The 20,472-nt window shown below is 25.9% G+C and overlaps 1 protein-coding gene across 1 annotated transcript in view; it reads right to left on the minus strand.

Moving 5' to 3' along the window:
• LOC112602693 (decaprenyl-diphosphate synthase subunit 1) overlaps positions 1 to 20,284 on the minus strand; it is a 39,196-nt gene extending 18,912 nt beyond the window's left edge. Inside the window, exons 1-4 of the mRNA XM_025350906.1 lie at positions 19,931 to 20,284; positions 6,486 to 6,638; positions 5,745 to 5,878; positions 4,948 to 5,089 (exon numbers count right to left, since the gene is read on the minus strand). Coding sequence (XP_025206691.1) covers positions 4,948 to 5,089; positions 5,745 to 5,878; positions 6,486 to 6,638; positions 19,931 to 20,092 — 591 coding nt within the window. The 5' untranslated portion in view covers positions 20,093 to 20,284. The remainder of the gene's footprint in view (positions 1 to 4,947; positions 5,090 to 5,744; positions 5,879 to 6,485; positions 6,639 to 19,930) is intronic.
• Positions 20,285 to 20,472: the final 188 nt, after the last annotated feature.

Raw genomic sequence — 20,472 nt, forward strand, 5'->3', positions numbered from 1 at the left:
ATATTTTAGATAAAGGTATGCAATATAACTTAGCGAAATATAATAAATAATAAACCGAATCTTACATAGGTGCTAATTATATTTTCGTTTATCATTTGGATAGTTTGTCATCATTTATTATCTATTATTATACTCGTATTATATATTATTATACTATATTATAGCAGTGGCGTAATTAGGAATTGATCTTAGGGGGATAGACATTTTTTACACACAAAATACTTATATTTTTAAGTACAGTGATAATTGGTATTTGAAAATACTATTTCATCAAAAATCTATAAAATAATATATAGGTACAAAAAATGTATTTCATAAATGTTGTTTTAACATTTTACAAAATTTAGTACCTATACAATATTATATTAAATTCTTCAAAATATAAATATTAAATATATTAAAATTAAATTTTACTTTTAAATTAAATAATAATTATTAAAATATTAAATTAATTTTGTTTGTAATATAATATAATATACATAGCTCTTTTTTTGTACTGTTTATAAAAGAATTTCTAATTTTTTTAGCTGTTTAGCCAACTTGTCAATCATATCATCAGGATCTAGTACAATTGATTAATGAATTAATAAAATAGATGGAATTTCTATTTAATATATTTTGTTGTGATGTTAGCACTACAAAATATATAATTCCACAAGCCAAAAATTAATAAATAAATATAAATATTATATAGGCTTTGGAGGGGATCTACCCCCTCACCATCCCTTAATTACACCTCTGTACTATATTAATGAGTTTAAAATAGTATTAAATAAAAATTGTTTTTAACATATATACAATATATCAAGTGTTCTTTTTTATACATAAATTATTTCATTGGCAACAAGGTATTAAATTTATGTGTCTATATGAAAATATGATGCGATGTGAATACAAATTGATTAGAAATGATTGGATATCTAATCATGATATATCAAAAGAAAACATATGAAAATTATTATTTTTTATCGTTTGTGCTTATAAATTATCACTTATCAAAATAAAAATATACATTTTTTTCTCAACCATTTTTTTTTTTATTATTATAAAACAATATTTTATTTGTTTATGTTTACTTATTTTATAAATTTACTGTATTTTAATAGTTGTAACAGAAAATGTCTAATATATAATTTAATGCAAAATTGTTCATCAGAATTTAAGATGAAAGAATTGATTTAGTATATTGAATGAAATAAATACAACTTCATATAAGATAATGGTTCTTCTGTAACATCCGTTATGGTAAAAATATTTCAAGGTAATCCACCCAATATTTGTACGAAACTACTAACATTTACAAAATTTTAAAATTTAATCGTTAAATCGGTGATTTCAAGTATCTTGTATGATGTTAAAACTAGTAAAATATTTAAACGGTCAATCACGTCTCGCTCTCACCGGTTACTTATACACACCAGCCCTTCTTATTATATCTACTATAATTTATATGGAAACCGGATCTCTGCCTGTTCAGTTCCCAGGAGTTTTGTCACAAATATATAATGTCCGAGAATCGAACGGGCTCTCTAAATTTGGACGACGACAGAGCATGCGTCAAAGTATTATTTATTAATGTCTGTCTATATATGTATATATATATATAGATAAAAAATGTGTTGTTTACCCATTGCGTGAAAGGTCTTCCGGAACAAGCGTCTAATTGTGAAACACACACGACGCATATTCCTAACTACACAGACTGCCTACGCACGCGTTGAACTTTCTCTATGTACACGTTGCCACCGACACACAAACGCATATACAGGGCCAAGAATAATATTATATTATATAGTACGATATTTTGGAGAAGAGGGGAAAAAATAAAGAGACAAAGAGAAAGAGAGAGACAGAGAGAGAAAGAATAAAACACAAATTTTTTTTACTGACAAGACGTAATCATAATAATAATAATAAATTCAAGACTGCAATCCTGACAGTCATATTGATATAAAGAAGGAATTTGTTGTATATATTATAATTTCGAGGATGTTATACTCAGATGATGCAACTCACGACAGTACCGACGTACCATTCACGCGTCATCGATAAACAGTTACAATAGTGATAATACGACAATCGTACTACCGTGCACCAACCGGCGAACGACCTTGCCCTTTATCGCTTGGAAGACGTTGCATGTAGGCCACAGGTCAAACTTGTTCGTATGACATTTTCAATTTTTTTCTCACCATACACCTCCCTCACTCTCTCTTTTTTTTTTTGTTTATGGTTTTCCCATAGAGATCGACAAGTTCAGCTAATCGTGGTAGTGAAGACTTGCCTACATAATAGATATATTTTTTGTATATTTATTACCACGACGACCGCCGTTTATAGTGTACAATATTAACGAGATACGTTAAAGAAAAAACAAAATACAGACATCCTGCACGCGACTTTCTTATAAAAGACCGCTTTCGAGAACTGTGTATGTTTGTCGGGTTGCTCGAGTGAAATTGATCAATACCCGCGTGCGCGGTATTCTGAGACCAGACATTTCTGCCGCCACCACTGCGGCTTGAAGCGCGCGTATAAGTGGGTCTTTGTGCGGACCTACCTATACCTTATTATACCTGTCTACCTGCCCGCCTAGTGCCTATATTATACAGTGAAAGTATAAACCTACGGTGCCAAACCTTTTTCATTCATCGATGTATTGGTCTTAGCCTGGTCGGTTATTGGTCACCGGCGCCGCATCAGATTTAATTACCTACCATCATCTCACCGCAATATTCACTTACACATCATAATAATATTATATAGTGTTCGTTGTTGTTTTTTGTTGATGTTTGAGATATTATAATCATCGTTGTCGACAGTCGACACTTGTCGTCAATACATGACCAGACCGCGATGCACGTTTTCTTTATTAACAATAGACTACACGTCGTTTTATGACTGTGCATTATCAATTATCAGCTCGTGTGTATTTTCAAAAATATAATATAATCTTAAATACTATGTAAAAACTATTATTATAATAAAAGAATTTGCGAAAATAATAATACATATTATAGCAAAACAATTATAACTATTTATAACACAAGAGCGGATGTTTGTTTTTAGAATAATTTATTTTATTCAGAATAAAATATATCAAGGTTTTATAAAATATCAACGTCTTGCACTGTAAGTTTAACAGTGAGACGGACTTTAATTAACTGAATCGTGCCCAATACTAATTGATCATAATTACTCTTTTAGTTCGAATGTCACATTATACAATTTTAAAACTTTCATAAATATTTAACACGGACAATTACTAAAATAACAGTTTTTCACCATTTTTAAGGAGTAATAATAATATTATGTTAATATGCGACCTCTTCTTAATATTCAAATGGAGTGTCTAATATATATATTTAAGTGACAGTAATATAGTATTTCAAAAGGTTTTAAAAATGTTCTACTTCTGTAAGACGAGTAATTTTGTTTGTTATTTTGCGGTAAAATTATAATGGGAACAGAGGGTTAAGGTCAGTATTACACATTTATATTTATTAGATATAAGTAAAATTAAATAAAATAGAATCAAAGCAAAGGTGAACATAAAGATTTTCAGAAAAACGTAACATAGATAAACAATATTATAGTTCTAATTTAATAACACTATTATAAGCTAGATTTAAAGGGATAAATAACACAACTTTGTATAGCCATCAAGGTATGTTAGTTCAAGGTTATTATTATTTTTTTTTTTATTGTAAAATTTGTTGGGATTTTAAGTTGTTCAGTATTTAAAAAAAAAAATGATCTTTTTCGAAATCTAATTTTGTTTTTTTAGTCGCTACTCCATGTTGTGAGGTAATTGTTACATTGATTATTACTTTAGAGTTACGATCAAGGTCTATCAATTGTTTTAATGGACTGAAAGGTTTTTACTTTCAAATTAAAATATATCAGATAGTTTATTAAACGTAAAACACTCATTATTTTAAAAACATTTAAAGTTTTTGAAATAATTTTTTTAAATATTTTATTGTTATTTTTTTAAAGTTTTCATTTTTGTGAATGACAATATATTATTTTAATATGTGTAAATCAAAATGCAGATGAGTAGTTAATTAGTTAGAACTTTTAAGTATTTAAGGTTTAGATGTGTGATGTAAGGGACAAATATTTTGCGGCATATCCTTTTCCCTCCTACCTTGTGTCACTTAACAAAACTCATTTAAACTAAAAATATTTGTAACTCATAAACTAATAGTCTAAAATTCAATTTTTCAATATTAAGTACCATAAGAGATTTTTGCTTTAGAATATAATAATAAAAAAATAAGTCATAAAAATATTTATATTTTTAAATGTTAATAAGTATATAGTTTTTGAAATAATGAATATTCTTCGATAAAAGAATCACTCACTTAAGAGTTTAATTAAAATTAGTCTTATCTGTTATTAATTATTATATAAATACATATCAGATAAAATAAATCATGAAATTTAAAATTGGAGACTAAAATATAAAATAGTTCAAGGTAATTATTATCTTATTTTAGTATCTTATTTTAGTATGAATAGTGGAACGTTCTTGTAAATAAATATACTTAATATTTATTTTATGCATAAATAGTTTATGCTTACTTAGGTAAGGAATTAAACTATTGTGAATAATTGATGTGTATGATGATTACAGTTTTAAACAGTAATAAAATGGAGATATTATCAAAAACGTTCTGCAGATAAGATAACAGCTAAGTATTTCTAGCCAAGCAAAAATCATCAAAAACTAATAGTTAAATCGAAATAGTTGTAAGTCTCCTAATAATAATTTATTTTTAATTTAAATATATTTTATTGCGTTTAAATATTTGATATGTATAATTGTATCTAATGTATGTTATTAAATATAATTTGTTAAATGTAGTAGAGATAATATTAATTTAAAATACCGATGGAAAACTTTAGTTTGGTTATTCGAGAGAAAATATGTGCGTTACTTATTTTTTTGTGACTCCAAAGTGCATTTACACTCGGCTTTCCCCGTCTGAAGTCTGATTGATCAATGACATCATCGTGAATTAGGGATGCAGAATGGATCATTTCTGCAATCATAGCTACTTCTTTTTGTTTTTTGTCCAGACCACTGAAAATGTACGATTATTATAAATATTACAAGAAAATTTATTTACAAGTAATTATAGTTTAATTAAGTCTTAAGATATCAACAATATTCAATATAAGTTTAAAGTTATAATAAAAAAAAAGTAAAAACCACTACGATATTATTTATGTTAACACATACATATTTGAATAATGCAATTAATAATCATTTAGCAGGTTCTCAGGTTATTTCATAAAAATGTATGATATATTAAATGTGTGAACAATAATAATTTTATATTAATTGTTATGCTCCATAGTTTAATTTTTAAAAGAATAGGTAAGTAGTTATTTCGTAATTTGTTTGCAGTTTAAATATTAAGTGTAAATATGTATTATAACATATAAATCAACAAAGTTAATGAAGCCAATTTTTTTTCATTTAAATTTCGGATACAAAAATGTGTAGGTACGTATAAGATTTAGACTAAAATACAAATAAAACATCTAGGTTACATGAACTAAAACCAGTTTTAATATCCATTGATATCTTTCTGCATAAGTATATGTCAACCAGTCGTACATTTCTATCCGTATAAACATATATTGATCTACTTCTTTTTCACATTTTTACTATCGTAACAAATAAGAATTTTAGGTATTATTTTCATTATTATCAATAAAATGTGCAAATTTACTTATTGTTCATATGGTAATTTATGGCATGAGCCATCAGGATAGCCACCATAGGCCTAAGAGCTTTTCCTTGCCCATCGAAGTAATAAGTAGCTATCGTCCGTAGCTCATCTTGATTAGTGTTCAGTTCGAGTTCCTGGATAATAAATAACAAAAATTATTTTTAAAATGACTTTTAATAGATTATATTATTACTATGACATGTTTTAATATACACATTCAATATAGATAATTATAGATAAGTATAAAAAAATAATTTACACACACACACACACGTAAATAATGGCAACTAATTTCATTATATAATTTTATATAGAATATTTAGAACTATTAATGATTAAAATTATATAAATATTACAAACTATTATTAATATGGATTAAAATTAGTGAGTTTTTTTTTAAACATCATACCTATACATGATTTATCATAATAAATGTATCAAGTATCCATTTATACGATTGAAGTATATTAGTATTATGTTAAAAATTAAATGATCAATAAAAAGCAATACTATGTTACATAATGTTAAATCTACAATTTGGCATTAATTTTTAATATATAAATAGAAATAATATTCATATGAAATGAATCAATTTATACGTTTTATAACTTTTATAGAATCAATTGTTATTTTTAACTTTTCTAACTGGATTACGTATTATTATTCAATTTTAAATTTTTAATGATGATGTACATTAATTATATTAATACAGGTGAAATTTAATACTAAAATATTACAAACCCGTGTAATGTTTGTGTATATATCTCTGAGGTCATCATCTAACAGTCTGTATGGGTCGATAGAAGTCAGTGAATCTGTATCTGTATCTTGTAAAGTAGTATAACGTCGACAGTGATTCCTCTGATGATCAGATCTGATACGATTTAATTGTTTCTGTAAAAAAATTTACTGTTAATTTTTATTTTTATTTTCAAAAATATTATTAGTTAATATTTGTAACGCCCATCATATATTTGAAGTGATGTATTCAAATGCGAATGCACTAATATTTTTTTAATGACTATATGACCGGTTTTCTATCTTATACTTATGTATATACTTTCCATCCTGCAGGCATTTGACCCCCTCATCATCGTCTTGAATATGTGGGACATGACCGAAATACATATTATTAATCGCATCGAAATTTCAATCACAGGGTAATGAGGGTTTTTTAAACCAGCGTTATTATCAGATAAAATTGTTTTATATTTTAGAATTTGAAATATTTGAACACAATTTTTATTCTTATAAATTGTATAATATGCTTATAAAATACATCATAGTATATACAACATATTAATAAAATTGATTAAGATTAGATTTAAACATTTACAGATAATTCTGAAATATAAATTGTTAAAAATGAAATCTTCAATTCAAAATTAAAAGTTTAAAGTGGAAATTGATTTAGAAACTATTACAGTGCATTATTTTTATAATACCTAATAAGGTAATTGATAATTTTGCACTGAAGGACATAAATACTTATTCTTATGATGCGAAGTTTGATGCGCATCTGAACTGTTTTTCTTAAATATTTTATTTATTTTAAACTAATATTTAAGATGCTAAATACATTTTAACTAACACGACGCAAGTAGTTTTATAATTTGTCGATTATAATTAATGTTATAATAATCTGATATCAGTACTCTAAAAATTCCAGTTATGCAATTCTATACAAAACACTGAATATTATTTAACACGTAGCTCAAATTACTCATATTATTAGCTGGGTTAAGGTAATACTTAGCACACCCGTGTGCTACTTAAGGATTACATATTATTATATGTCAAATACGAAGAACATAAATATATTAAGCGTAGAATAAGACCGGTTATCTAGTTTGGTATTTATTTAGACTTTCAGGTTTCTATTATAGGTGTATATATTGAAATAAGAAAGTGAGCTCTTCTGCATTTTAACTTAGTATTTAGTTAATCTAAATTAAAAACACGTTTAAATACAAGCATTTATATTTGTATTTCAACATAAACAAACGAGATTTTTAGTTTGTACCTCCAAAAAGCTAATACTATTATTACTTATTACATATGCTCACATAACAGCCTTAAAATTTATTATTTTAATATTTATTACTTCTACTCTCAAATTATTTGCAGATTGTCATTTTTATAATAGAGGTTAACTGGCACTCAAATTTGTACCTAACTATTTCACTGATTTTTCCATTAATATGAACAGATATTAAATTTGAGATACTACCGAGGTATAAATACTATTAGTCAAAAGTTGTTTGAAATAATTTTCTCTGAAGTAATTTTATGTCAAATATAGGTGGTAAAAATGTATTACACAATTTAAAATAGAACTTGATTTACCCAAAATCGGTTAAGATTGAATTTATTAAAAAATTGACATTAATTAATTTTTACAGCTTCTAGAAATTTTTTCGATACTACAATTTTTGGAATTCAAAAAAATTACCTTTCTAAGTAAGTTCCTACCACTTGAATAATTATATAATCAAGATTTTAAATATATATATAAAAAAAACAAAATTTATATACTTAGCTAATAAAACCAATAATAAACCTAATTCACGGCTTTACTCCAAACTTTAAATCAATAAATGATAAAATACAGCAAACTATATCGTACAAATCCAATAAATATTTGAAACTACTAACAAAAATGTAATTATAGCAATATAAGATTATAATTTACATTTAAATTTAAAAGTTTACTTTCTTATTAATATGTTTTAAAACGCATTTTTGCGCTTTCTAACGCTGTATCAGGCAATAATCGGTGCATGTCCGCCGTCCGGATACCACTCGAAATAATTACACATACTCAAACCACAAGGCCACAGCGAAACGAAGTTCAATCGTCTCGCTATTTTACACAAAATACGTTTAGCGAATTTCAGCCAACAATTTAAAAAAATATCATATTATTTTTTTCTCTACCTAAACTAAAATTTTACCATTATAATATACATCAATTACTTTTATTTATTAGCTATAACAATGTACACATATAGATTGTATTGATATAAATTAACAATTGGGGAGGATGGTGGTAGTCTATTCGTGAGCCTTCCTGCATTCGTTAAAATGTTCAAACGGACAGTTAAACAACAAGAAAATAACTTTTTCTTGCAACTAATACCATCACCGAGGCTCCATACTCATATCATATATAAGATTTGGGTGCATGTTTTCGAAAGTCAAATTTTAGAATGCCAAGTGAGTTTTAGAATGAATAGATTTAGAAAATCTATATTTTAGAATATAAATTATTTTTGATCAGGAAAGAGAAATATCAAAATACAGAGTTTTTAAATAAAATACTGTCTTATTTTGTAATAGAACTAACGATACAGAATGTAGAAATTATGATAAACTTCCAGATCTGTAATTAGTTTATGGTTGATCGAGAAGACGGGAAATATCAAAATACATAATATTTATAAATATAATGCTTTGTTACTCAATAATCGTTATCAAGTTTTTATTTATTTTTATTTTATTGATGTTGTCAACTATTATCGTAGAATTACGATAGAGTTCTATATTGATATAATATGTGATTATTTTACGTTATTTCATATCTGATCAAATACGAGAAATATCAAAAAGTAGTTCACCTTAGTCCAGTGCCGTACATCGTACTAAATACCTACGAAGTGTTACATTAAATGATTATAAATCATTGGTTGAAATGCAAATACAATTTCTAATATTACATTGACGTTGATGAAATCGACTCATCGAAAACATGATATTATATATGTGAACGGGTTTTTATACGTTTTTAATAAAATTTATATTCATAAAATTGATGGCAAAATAGTTTATTATTGGAGATGCCGCGACTGTGCAGTTAAGTTTCAAACTAGGTACTATGATTGCCAACACACACACACACACACATATCTGATGATAAAGGTAAGCCATTTAATATTTCCGATCACTGTCATGGCCCAATTCCGCAGATAATTGAATGTAAAAAAATTAAAAATGTCATAAAAAGAAAGGCAGCTGATACTAACAATACACCAAGTTCTATATACCAAGATTCGATTTCACTAGTGGAAAATATTATAGCTTCTCAAATTTCAAAATGCTCAGAGCTAAATCAATAGTAAAAATGCAAAGAAATTTTTAAATAAAAATGTTAAACGAAATTATGATTAGATCATGATTTTCACAACAATTGAAAATTGTAATTATTTAAAGAATTCACAACTTTGGATTTTAGACGGAACTTTTAAATCATGTTCTAAGCTTTTTAAACAATTTTATGTAGTGTACGGTTCAATTTCACGAGATGGAAACGAGATAGTATTTCCATTAGTGTTGGCATTATGACTGGCAAAGATGAAGATTTATATAATATTTTCTAATTTAAATTAATTTGCTGAAAAAATGGAATCTTTTTTAAAGAAAATAATAATTTGGAAATAATGAACGATTTCGAACGGGCAGCGATTAATGCAATCAATGACGTATTTCCGTTTGCAATTCATTCGGCAAGCTTTTTCATTTACAACAATTGATATATCGTAAGATTCAAGCGTTGGGTTTGGTTTCAAAGTATCAAAATGTGCTTGAATTCAATTTTTCGAGCCCGTAAAATTGCAAGTTTAACATCTTTACTCCCGGAGAAAGTGAAGGAAACGTGGAGTATTTTAAAATTTGAATTTGAAGACGATGAAATTTTTTTAGTAACATATTTTGAAGAAAACTACATGGTTGGAAAAATTAGGATAAGGTTTAGAAAAAAAGAAGCACTGCGAACTATATTTTCCAATTGAAATGTGGTTAGTAAATACTAAATAGTCGAGCTGTCAACGAAATGCTAAGAACATCCAATTCAGCAGAAGGTTGGCATAACAAAATACATCGTTTATTATCAACACACCTTGGTATATATTCATTTATCTCCAAAATTTAAAAAGAACAACATGAAACTGAAGCAAAATTGAATCGTTAATTTCAAATAAAATATTCGAGAGAAAAAAGTATAATGAAATACGGAATAATAACTTATTGAAAAAATATAGACAAATAGTTGATTATTCTAACTATAATTTAAATGAATTTATGAGAGCTATTGTTAATAGTCTAAAATATTAACAATTATTATATTTATTTTATGCATTTTATAAACAAGCAAATAGTAAAAAATATAAAAATATTTCTATAAATTGAAATTCTAAATGTTTTATTTTCCAAAACTCAGCATTCTAAAATATGACTTTCTAAAACCTGCCTCAATATCATATATATATATTGAAAAGTACAATACACACAAGTATATATAATTAGGTATACAAATTATTATTATATCTAATAAAAAATTAAACATAAACAATATTGAAAATTAAGAATATAAGAAATATATCTATATTAGATTAGACAAATTGTTAGACAACTGGGAAGATAAGAAGTCGATCTATTCATAACACACCTATCTACTTATTACGAAAAGTAATTTTTAAAAACAACAAGACAATTTATTTTCAAAAATATCACAATAATTAAAATATTGTATGGTAGATTGACTCAGTCTTGAAATATAAATTGGTGGAAAATTATTAATTCACAAATGAAGATATGAGTTGGATAAATTATGCAAAAATAAAAAATTTATAAATATGTATTAAAATGCATGTGAAATGTACTTTTTATACGATTTTTTAGGTTTAATTATTATACAATTATCTATTATTGGACGAACCGGAAGTTTTTTGTCATAAGTTTCGTAATATAAATACATATAAATTTTTTTTTTTAAATCAGTAATTTATGTGTCATCGTTTCAATGTGAAAGCTGTAGTAGGTTTATATGAATTTATACACTTGGGATTACAATAATTTCAATCAGTATAGTTTCAAAACAAACTCCCGCTAATTAATAATTAGAATTAAATACATTTTATAATGCTATGATGTTTGTTCAAGAATCGTTTTTAAAAAATATGACCGAGGTTAATTAAATCTAACCCAAGATTTCATATCAGACCATTGTTAATTTTACGAGTTATCATTAATAATCATTTATGAAACTATAAATTGCAGGTAATGACATCAGACATCCTATATTGGTACTATATAGTAAAGTTTATTCAAAAATTGTTTTTTAATACAATTCTTAATTATTTCACATGTTTATTATACTGAATCAAAAATTATATTATTTGGAAAATATCCATAAAAATTTTGAAACACACTAGCTCAATAACTCAAATTAGGTACTTTTTAGTTAAGCATTACAACTATATTTACATAACTGATGGGCCAGCTATTTTTTTTTTAAACAACACAATGTATATTTTATATTGTATAGAATTGTTTTATAAGTTTTAGAGTACATTTCATTATTCTTTAATTTTTTTTCATGAAAAAATGTGTAAATAGTATGCTATACCTAGGTACTGATTATAATTTTAATATTAATGAGAAATCTAAAATAGAATTGTTTTTGTAAAGAATAAATATCAAATCTATCATTGAAAGTTTTTATTTTTAAATGAAGTTTTATATTTAGTTATTCAATTTTTAATGATAATAAAAATAGTATAACAATTATAATATTGTAATGTAAGAAAACATACGGTTGTATTATTCAGAAACTCATATCAACAACAACATGAATCGAGAATAACATTCAAGAAACGGCAGAAAGAAACGCAGTTAATATTTTTTTCGATTGGCCTCAATTTGGATACTATGATCGCACCGGACGACACATTCCTGAGCGTTCTCGTGGTGTTCATGCAAGTGTATGTACACTAAAAGTAAGAGTTGAGGAAAAGAAATAAAAAAGGATATACACTATTGACAGACTATATAGATGCCCTAACCCTATTTGTTGAATCGAACAAATTAAATCATGGAAAACTTATGTATGTCATACAGCGAAGATGCTATAAAAAATGTAATGACTACCTATAGGTGACTAATGTGTAATAATAATAAAATATCAAACATAATAATATGTAGGTACAACTGAACAAATAGGTGAGAATTTATTTAATAATAGAGAAAATTCGTTTATTATAATTCGTATAGTATAACAAAAATGTCGAAAATGCGTGAGTCTAATTTATTGTATTAAACATAAGTTTTTAATACTTTCCTGATATGTATTATTTTATGAATAGTATTTAAGATTGATATTTTATATTAAATATGAATAATGTTAATTCCAAAAATGGAATAATAAATTATTATAATGAATTAGAACTTATTAGATTAAAATAATACATTATAACAGCAAAATTCTTCTTTTGGATTCACCACTTGGTTCAAGAATAATACCAGTATGAATGAATCAAAATATACCGAGATAAATACTTAAATATTCTGCAACTGTATAAATAATTAACATCTACGATCAGAAAAATAGGTATAATATATATATATATATCGATTTAAATATTATAATATAAAATGTATACTGATAAATAAGCAATAGATCGAGGCATATTTATAATTTTTAGATGATTTTTCTAGTTCTATCACTAAATAATAAAATATATTTATTTATTATAAATTTTAATAATACTATCTAAAATAATTAGTTTGGGATAGTCAACTTATTTTGTATTGGTATATAGTAATATTTTATTTTTGTGGCATACGTCCAAAGTATTAAATACAATTTTAAAATGTTAACATTGCGTAATAAATATTTACAAAAACGTTATTATTTAATACTTATAATTACGTAAATAGTATACAGTAAGTTGTTAAAAGTGAAATAAATTCTTATATTGAAAAAATATCTAACTACATTATAACATAATATAAGCCACCATTGTTGTATAATATAATAATATAATATGATAGGATTACTACACAAATAAATTACCAATCTAATAGAGGTAAAGATTAAAACTTAAAAAACTGCATTATAAGATTAGAATAAATAGCTTAACACTATGCTTTCAAGTTAGTTTAATATAGTTAAATTGTCATAGCCAATAGTTTTTTCCAAGCTCTCTACGTATTGATAAAACCTTACATTTTTATAGCTAACATCTTAATTTTTATTAAATGATTATAATGTTAAAAAAAATAGTTTGTTAATATTGTAGTTAATAATTATAATTCGTATAAAATATCATTGATAATTTTATATAAATATTTTATTTAGTATTAATTCCAATGTATTTAATTAATTATATTGATCAAAAGTTTTGTAAGATTTTGAACAACTCCTCGAATTTATACATATTCTTCAAGCTACAACAGTAGCTAATATAGTATTCATATGAGACAATAAATTAACCATTTTTTTTTTTAATTATAACATATCAAACACCAGTTTGCTGGTAATTATTTAATTTTATTTTAGATGTGCAGTCATATATTATCATGTATTATGTACCTATATAGATTATAGAAACATAAAACTTAACATGCTTAAAGAGTGTGCTTTTCATCAGTTACTTGTTTAACACTAATGTTTTATTTATATACAGTAGTAGCAAATTAATTTCACAAAGTAGATACAATAAAATAAAATATTGATTTAGACACTTTCTATGCACCCTAATGTGAAAGTTTTCAGTTTAAAATTCGAAAGTGACAAAATGAATTACTAAAATACGAACTTTAAGAATGGAAAAATTTAATTTAATAAAGTATTTGTAATAGATACTTACACCCTTAGAATGTTAATTATGATGAGAATATAACATAACAAAATATTGCCATAAGTTATCTAAGCACGCGTATATGATCTCTAATTATCGCGTATTTGTAATAAATAAGTACTATATTTCATTATTTTATAATTTTATACCATATACTAAATGTATAAGCAAAATGTTATTCCAAATTATTTTATGAAGACTTTTAAAGAATTCTGGAAATAACAATTTATAATTTTTTGATATGTTAAGAATAAACAATATTAATATTAAATTAATTTAATTATTTTAAGATGAGATTTATTTAATATAGTGTTTAGTATTATTTAGAATGTATGGTATAAATTTAAAAAGTAAACTATCCATGAATGTTGCATATGAGCAAGAGAACCACGGCTTTCACCATATATATTAGAATAATTAGCAATTACTTAGTTTGGAAACAAAATTAACCTACCTGAACACTTAAGTTTATATTCTTAGATAAGTATCTCTTTGTGAAAACAATTTGGTTTTTACCTTTTAATTAATAATTTTCCTAGGTTTAACTAAAATCATATTTCCCGAATACATACGATACTTCCAAATGAGATACCTATAGAAAAATTGATCGTGAACTTAAAACAAAAAAACAATTATCCAAGTATTGTGCTGGGTAGTCTAGAAGTCTAGTATGGGTAGTCTACGTGCTGAATACCACGGCAGCAGACATCCTGGACTGGTTTGCACGTGTTTCACTTACGCTTTCACTCAAACCACGCGGCAAAAAGGAAACACCAAGTCTTGCGTAGGTAAAGTCACAAGGTCAATTATACGCTAAACATTGAAGGGGTCATCTTATCACACGAAAAAAAATACTGGAATTGTATTGTTCAACGTTTTGAAACACAGGAAATATTTTAAAAATAATTTTTAACTTTTATGAATATAGTAGTTAAATATAAATTATTAAAATTAATTTGATTCTACATACTTTTATATCATTAATCATAAACTTAATTTTTGATTGTTTAATCAGGAGTTTAATCACTGCAGTGAAAGAAATTACCTATTTAGTATAATTACCTTGAAGGCATAACAAAATTTTAAAAATTGATAGTTTTATGATTACAAAATATATAATTTTATGATCAAATTAACATAAGTAGGTACTTTCTAATTTCTAGGATATATTGTTGATGTTATAAGATTTTTATGATTATCTATCTTATAATGACATCTTTAAACTATAAAATGATTATTTTAAAATAAATCTTAAATGTATATTAGTGGTAATAGAATTTCCATTTATCAAAAAGTTAATGATTAATTTTAAAATATTAATAAATTTAGTGATAATAACTAATAACTAATAAGTAACTAATGATTAGTAAAAATTAAATAATGTATTTAAATATTTAATAAGCACCTACCAATCTTTTAAAATAAAATTTTAGATTAAAATTTTTTTAATAAAAAAAAATATACTAATAATAAAAATGTTTGGAATACTGTTTTATTTTATTTAAACAAATATATATTCACGTCTATAATATATATATATTAAAGACCCAAATCGAGCATAAATATATAGGATGAATTTCCAGTAAGCCCCATATTGTATAAGATGATCTGACACAATAATAATATTAATTTGAATAAAAACATTAACTATTATGTCGGTACAAAGAAAACTTATAGGTAGTTTATATTTAATCTTGTTATGAAGTTAACAATTAAAAATATTGAGTTCTTATTTACTTTATAACTTGGGAGGCTTTGTGTAAAATTTAATTTGAATTTTATTTAAAAAACAAGAAATTATCAATGTATTGTGTGAAATGTACATTGTAAATGTTTGTATAAATAAGTTATACGATATTTTGTAAATCGAGTTGGTACTTATATTTATTATAACCAAATACAACTACAAGATGTGTATAATATAAAATATATGATATAAATCTGTAATCATAGGAATTACTTATGATTTTTATTTAAGATAGTTTGATTAAACAACATTTAATTTAGAATTAAAAATTTACATTTTATTGATGAGTAAATATTTTTTTTAAATAATAGCTGGTACTTAAATATTTTAAATAATAATTGACGCGTCAAATAAAGCATAATGAAATATTTGTAAACTCAAACATAAAAAATAGGTACAGATTGTAAGCGTTTACACGATAAAGCTAGAAAATAAGTAAACAGTTTGAAGGTACCTATAATAACAATATATATATTATTAATCTTTTAAACTTTAGTAAATGAATCATATTAAACATATATCAATTTCAAATTTAATTATATCATAGTTCAGATTCTTTATTAAATCACTTTTTTCGATAGTCCGAAAGGCTATTGTTGAACAGCAATATCTCGTCGATTAACCGGTAATTTCTGTAAGATAGCGTTGTCTTAAATGTAATAAGATGCTTATTTATATTATATGTATAATGTATATATATTTAATATGTACACTATATTAATTATTAAGTTTTGGGCTTAAAAATATTTTGATTAAACAACCCTACAACTTACAACTATATGGATATGCAGACATTTTAGGGTTGTATTAATTTTTAAAACAGTGCTTTTTAAGGGCGAAAGGTGGGTAAGGCTGAAGTGTTAGAATTCACAGGTCTTATTCGGACATGGTCTGGCGATTCGATGAATTGGCAGCAACATACTAGTGAAAGAAAGAGACGAAAGGAGACAGACAGAGACAGAGTGAGAGAGAGTGATTGACCGAACGCGGGCTATACCAGGTTGTCGAACTTGATTAACGGTCTCGGTGGCGACTATATAGGTATACGTTATTTTTTCTTTTTATTCTCTATTATCGATCTTTTTCTTTTTATTTTCTTAGTAGGCCAGTAACGTGTTGTGCACAACTGGTTCGTTATTATGGCGATTCACCTATATATATATTACTGCCGCCGTCAATTATACACATGCGCGCACTCAAAAATTGCATGATGACGATACGGGTAAAACGTCACAAGGACGAATCGTATAAACACGCGACCATATTGTGCCGAGTCTGATAAGTCGAATAGTGGGTCGGCGGCGGCGTACATTATCCAAGTTCAAACACCTCCCTCCTATCGGATACAAAAGAATTTTGTAGATGTTTATACATTATTATGAACCACAACGGCGCCGCATTTTCTTAATTTACACACTCAAATATGTAAAAATAATTTTGTTATTATTTTTAGTAAATCATAAATGGAATAATAATTATGTACGATAAATTATTATGCAATCAATCATCAGATAAAAATATAATTTAATTGTCGGTAAACGATTAATCCGTACATGCGTCGCGTTTAGAAAACTCGTAAAGCTTAATAACCCGTCAGACAAATTGAATGAATATAAACGGAATACCAAACACGAATTACTTATATAAAAAAATATAAAACGCATAAACACGTAACATATCCTATGATATGCTTGACTTGTAGATATAAAAGTTAAATAAAACAAGCATAAGAAAAAGCTCCTATGTATAAGACAATGCGAAATACGTGGCTAAGAAGTTTATAATTGTAACATTAATTATTAACAAATGTGTCGCAATAGAAATAACAGTTGCAACATATTCAATTTATGTGGCTAAATTTCAAATTATATATTAAATTAAATCTGTAATAATCTTACGTTTTTTTTTCATTCAATATTATTTATAATCTGTTAAACTAAAACAATGAACAAATTTGAGGCGGGAGCAGTTCACTAATGACATCTTAGGATTTTATGTTACGTTTGTTTTTTTTTTTTTTAATTAACTAAATACTTTAAGTTATAAAAGTTTATTTAGTTATAGAAATCTAAATTTAATTTAATAACAATACACGTAATTCATATGCTATATTAAAAATGATATTGGTAACTATGGAAACAAGTTAATAAATAAATAATAAAAATATTTTTAAATAAATAATTTTTTGATATGCGTAAGCTATCTTATGAATGATTTGGTTTGATAATAAATAGTTCACAAACAAGACTACAATAATTACTACATATGATGACTTTAGAGACTTTAAACTAATTATTAGGTAATTTAATTTCTAGACTAGATGGCGGAGAATAAGTTATTTAAACACAACAAAAAAGAAATTGTTTTAAGAAAATGAGGTCGTTTTTCTTTTGAATACATTCTTTCATTACAGAAGAAATATGTAAAATTTGAAATAATTGAATGGATTTAACATTACACTGAAATCAAAAATATTGATCGTAATAATTAAAGCACGAATTTTGCATGCATTTGCATATTTATTCTAGTTGATCGAATGATAAGCTATAAGCGAACACAAAATTTGTTTCATGACATAACAATTTAAAAAATGAAACTTTTTTAGTGCATATTAATGTATATTTTGACATTTTTCTATTTTAACGGCTTATTTTACAATTTTAATTGCATATTTTTTTAGTGCATATTTTGATGTTTTTTTAGTTATTTTTTAAAATATATTATACTATTGTCTATTATAATATAAGAAAAAATATTATATTTTTATAGTTTCGATTAATACCAAAATAAATTAATAGGTATAAACGGTTTTCATAAATATATTACCTTAGATCAATAATCGGGGAAATGGCCATGATTGAATATTGACATTATTTCACTATTGTTTAGAAAATAATTTTTTTTTTTATGCATATTTTTTGTATTTTTTGTACATATTTTAGCATCTTAGTGCATATTTAAGATTTTTAGCGCATATTTAGTTGATTTTTAATGCAGATAAATCTGTGCTCTAGTTAAAATATATGAAATATGTACAGTAAATACACTGCATATAATTAAATATTGTTACCATTAGAAAACATTTTAAATTATCTTCGCATTTTTAAATTTAATATTAAGCTTTAGGCGTGTTCTTAAGAATAAATAACACAAACATTTTAGTAAAAAAATGAATTACAAAAATAAGCACGCAATAATGATATTGTTAATGTAGTACCTATAGGTAGTTTAAATATAAAGTTATAGGTTGTTTTCAATGTTATTTCATCATAGACTACGAAAATATTGATACAGATATGAAAACACTATAATATTTGAACATTAATTGAGTTGATAGTACACTATGTAACTGAGTAATTATTAAAGATATGATAAAATTGAATTTCAATTCTTATTCAAAATTTAAAATCAATATTTTCTTCTCACATCTCCAAAATAATGAATAAAATTAAAACAATACGTGTATAAAAACTAATGATATTTACCTAGTGTTGATTTCAAAAACCTACTGGACTAAAACTAAAAGATTAAATGGTTATCAAGTCATGTCGTTTGTGTAAATATTATTGTACTCATGTATATATACCTATTGGCATATACTCTAAAAAAATCTTGTTACAGGGAATGTAGCCAAAAAAAAAAAAAAATTTCCGTCTTGCAAAGTCATTGAAAGGACCTTGGATAAAAGTCTCAACCAAAGAAGAGAAAAAAAATAACAACACTGGAATGAAACTTTGGAAACTAAAAACTACGGACAGAACCCTCCTCCCCGATGATGGGCCTGTGCCTAGCACAGTACTGACCTGGTAACATTGCAACAGCCTGTCCGAACCCCGACGGACAGCGGCCGTTTCTACGCCGGCTGTCACCGCATTGTGGTGACGGTTTCTGGACAAATTGCACACAAGTCTGTCGATACTGGCGCGAACGCACAACCGAGCACCGGACGTTATACGCGAAGCCATAGCACTGAACTGGACGTGTCTAACAACATCGGCGACCGAACCGCAACGACTTGTTGGTCAGCCTTACACACGGACACTGATCCACCGGCGACTGTGGACGCCACTCATAACGGAACAATCGAGCGCGAGCCGTGATGCACGTTAGGAAATCTCCGCGGGCCATTCACGGTGATATTTCCACCTTTTTCCTACCAAACGTCTGACCGACGGGCTCGATATCACGGATCAGCTGTTCGTCAATGTGTATCATTCGCGGGTACCCGGTGACCGCGATAACGAGCACTGTTGCCAACGCGACGGATCGGCTGTTTCGTCGTTTCAGACGAGTTCGGCGACTGCTGTTGAATGTTGATGTCGATAAGGTCTGATCTCCACTTAAA

The sequence above is a fragment of the Melanaphis sacchari genome, unplaced genomic scaffold (genome assembly GCF_002803265.2).
Source record: "Melanaphis sacchari strain LSU unplaced genomic scaffold, SCAv2.0 Contig8_pilon_pilon, whole genome shotgun sequence".
NCBI classification, from domain to species: domain Eukaryota; kingdom Metazoa; phylum Arthropoda; class Insecta; order Hemiptera; family Aphididae; genus Melanaphis; species Melanaphis sacchari.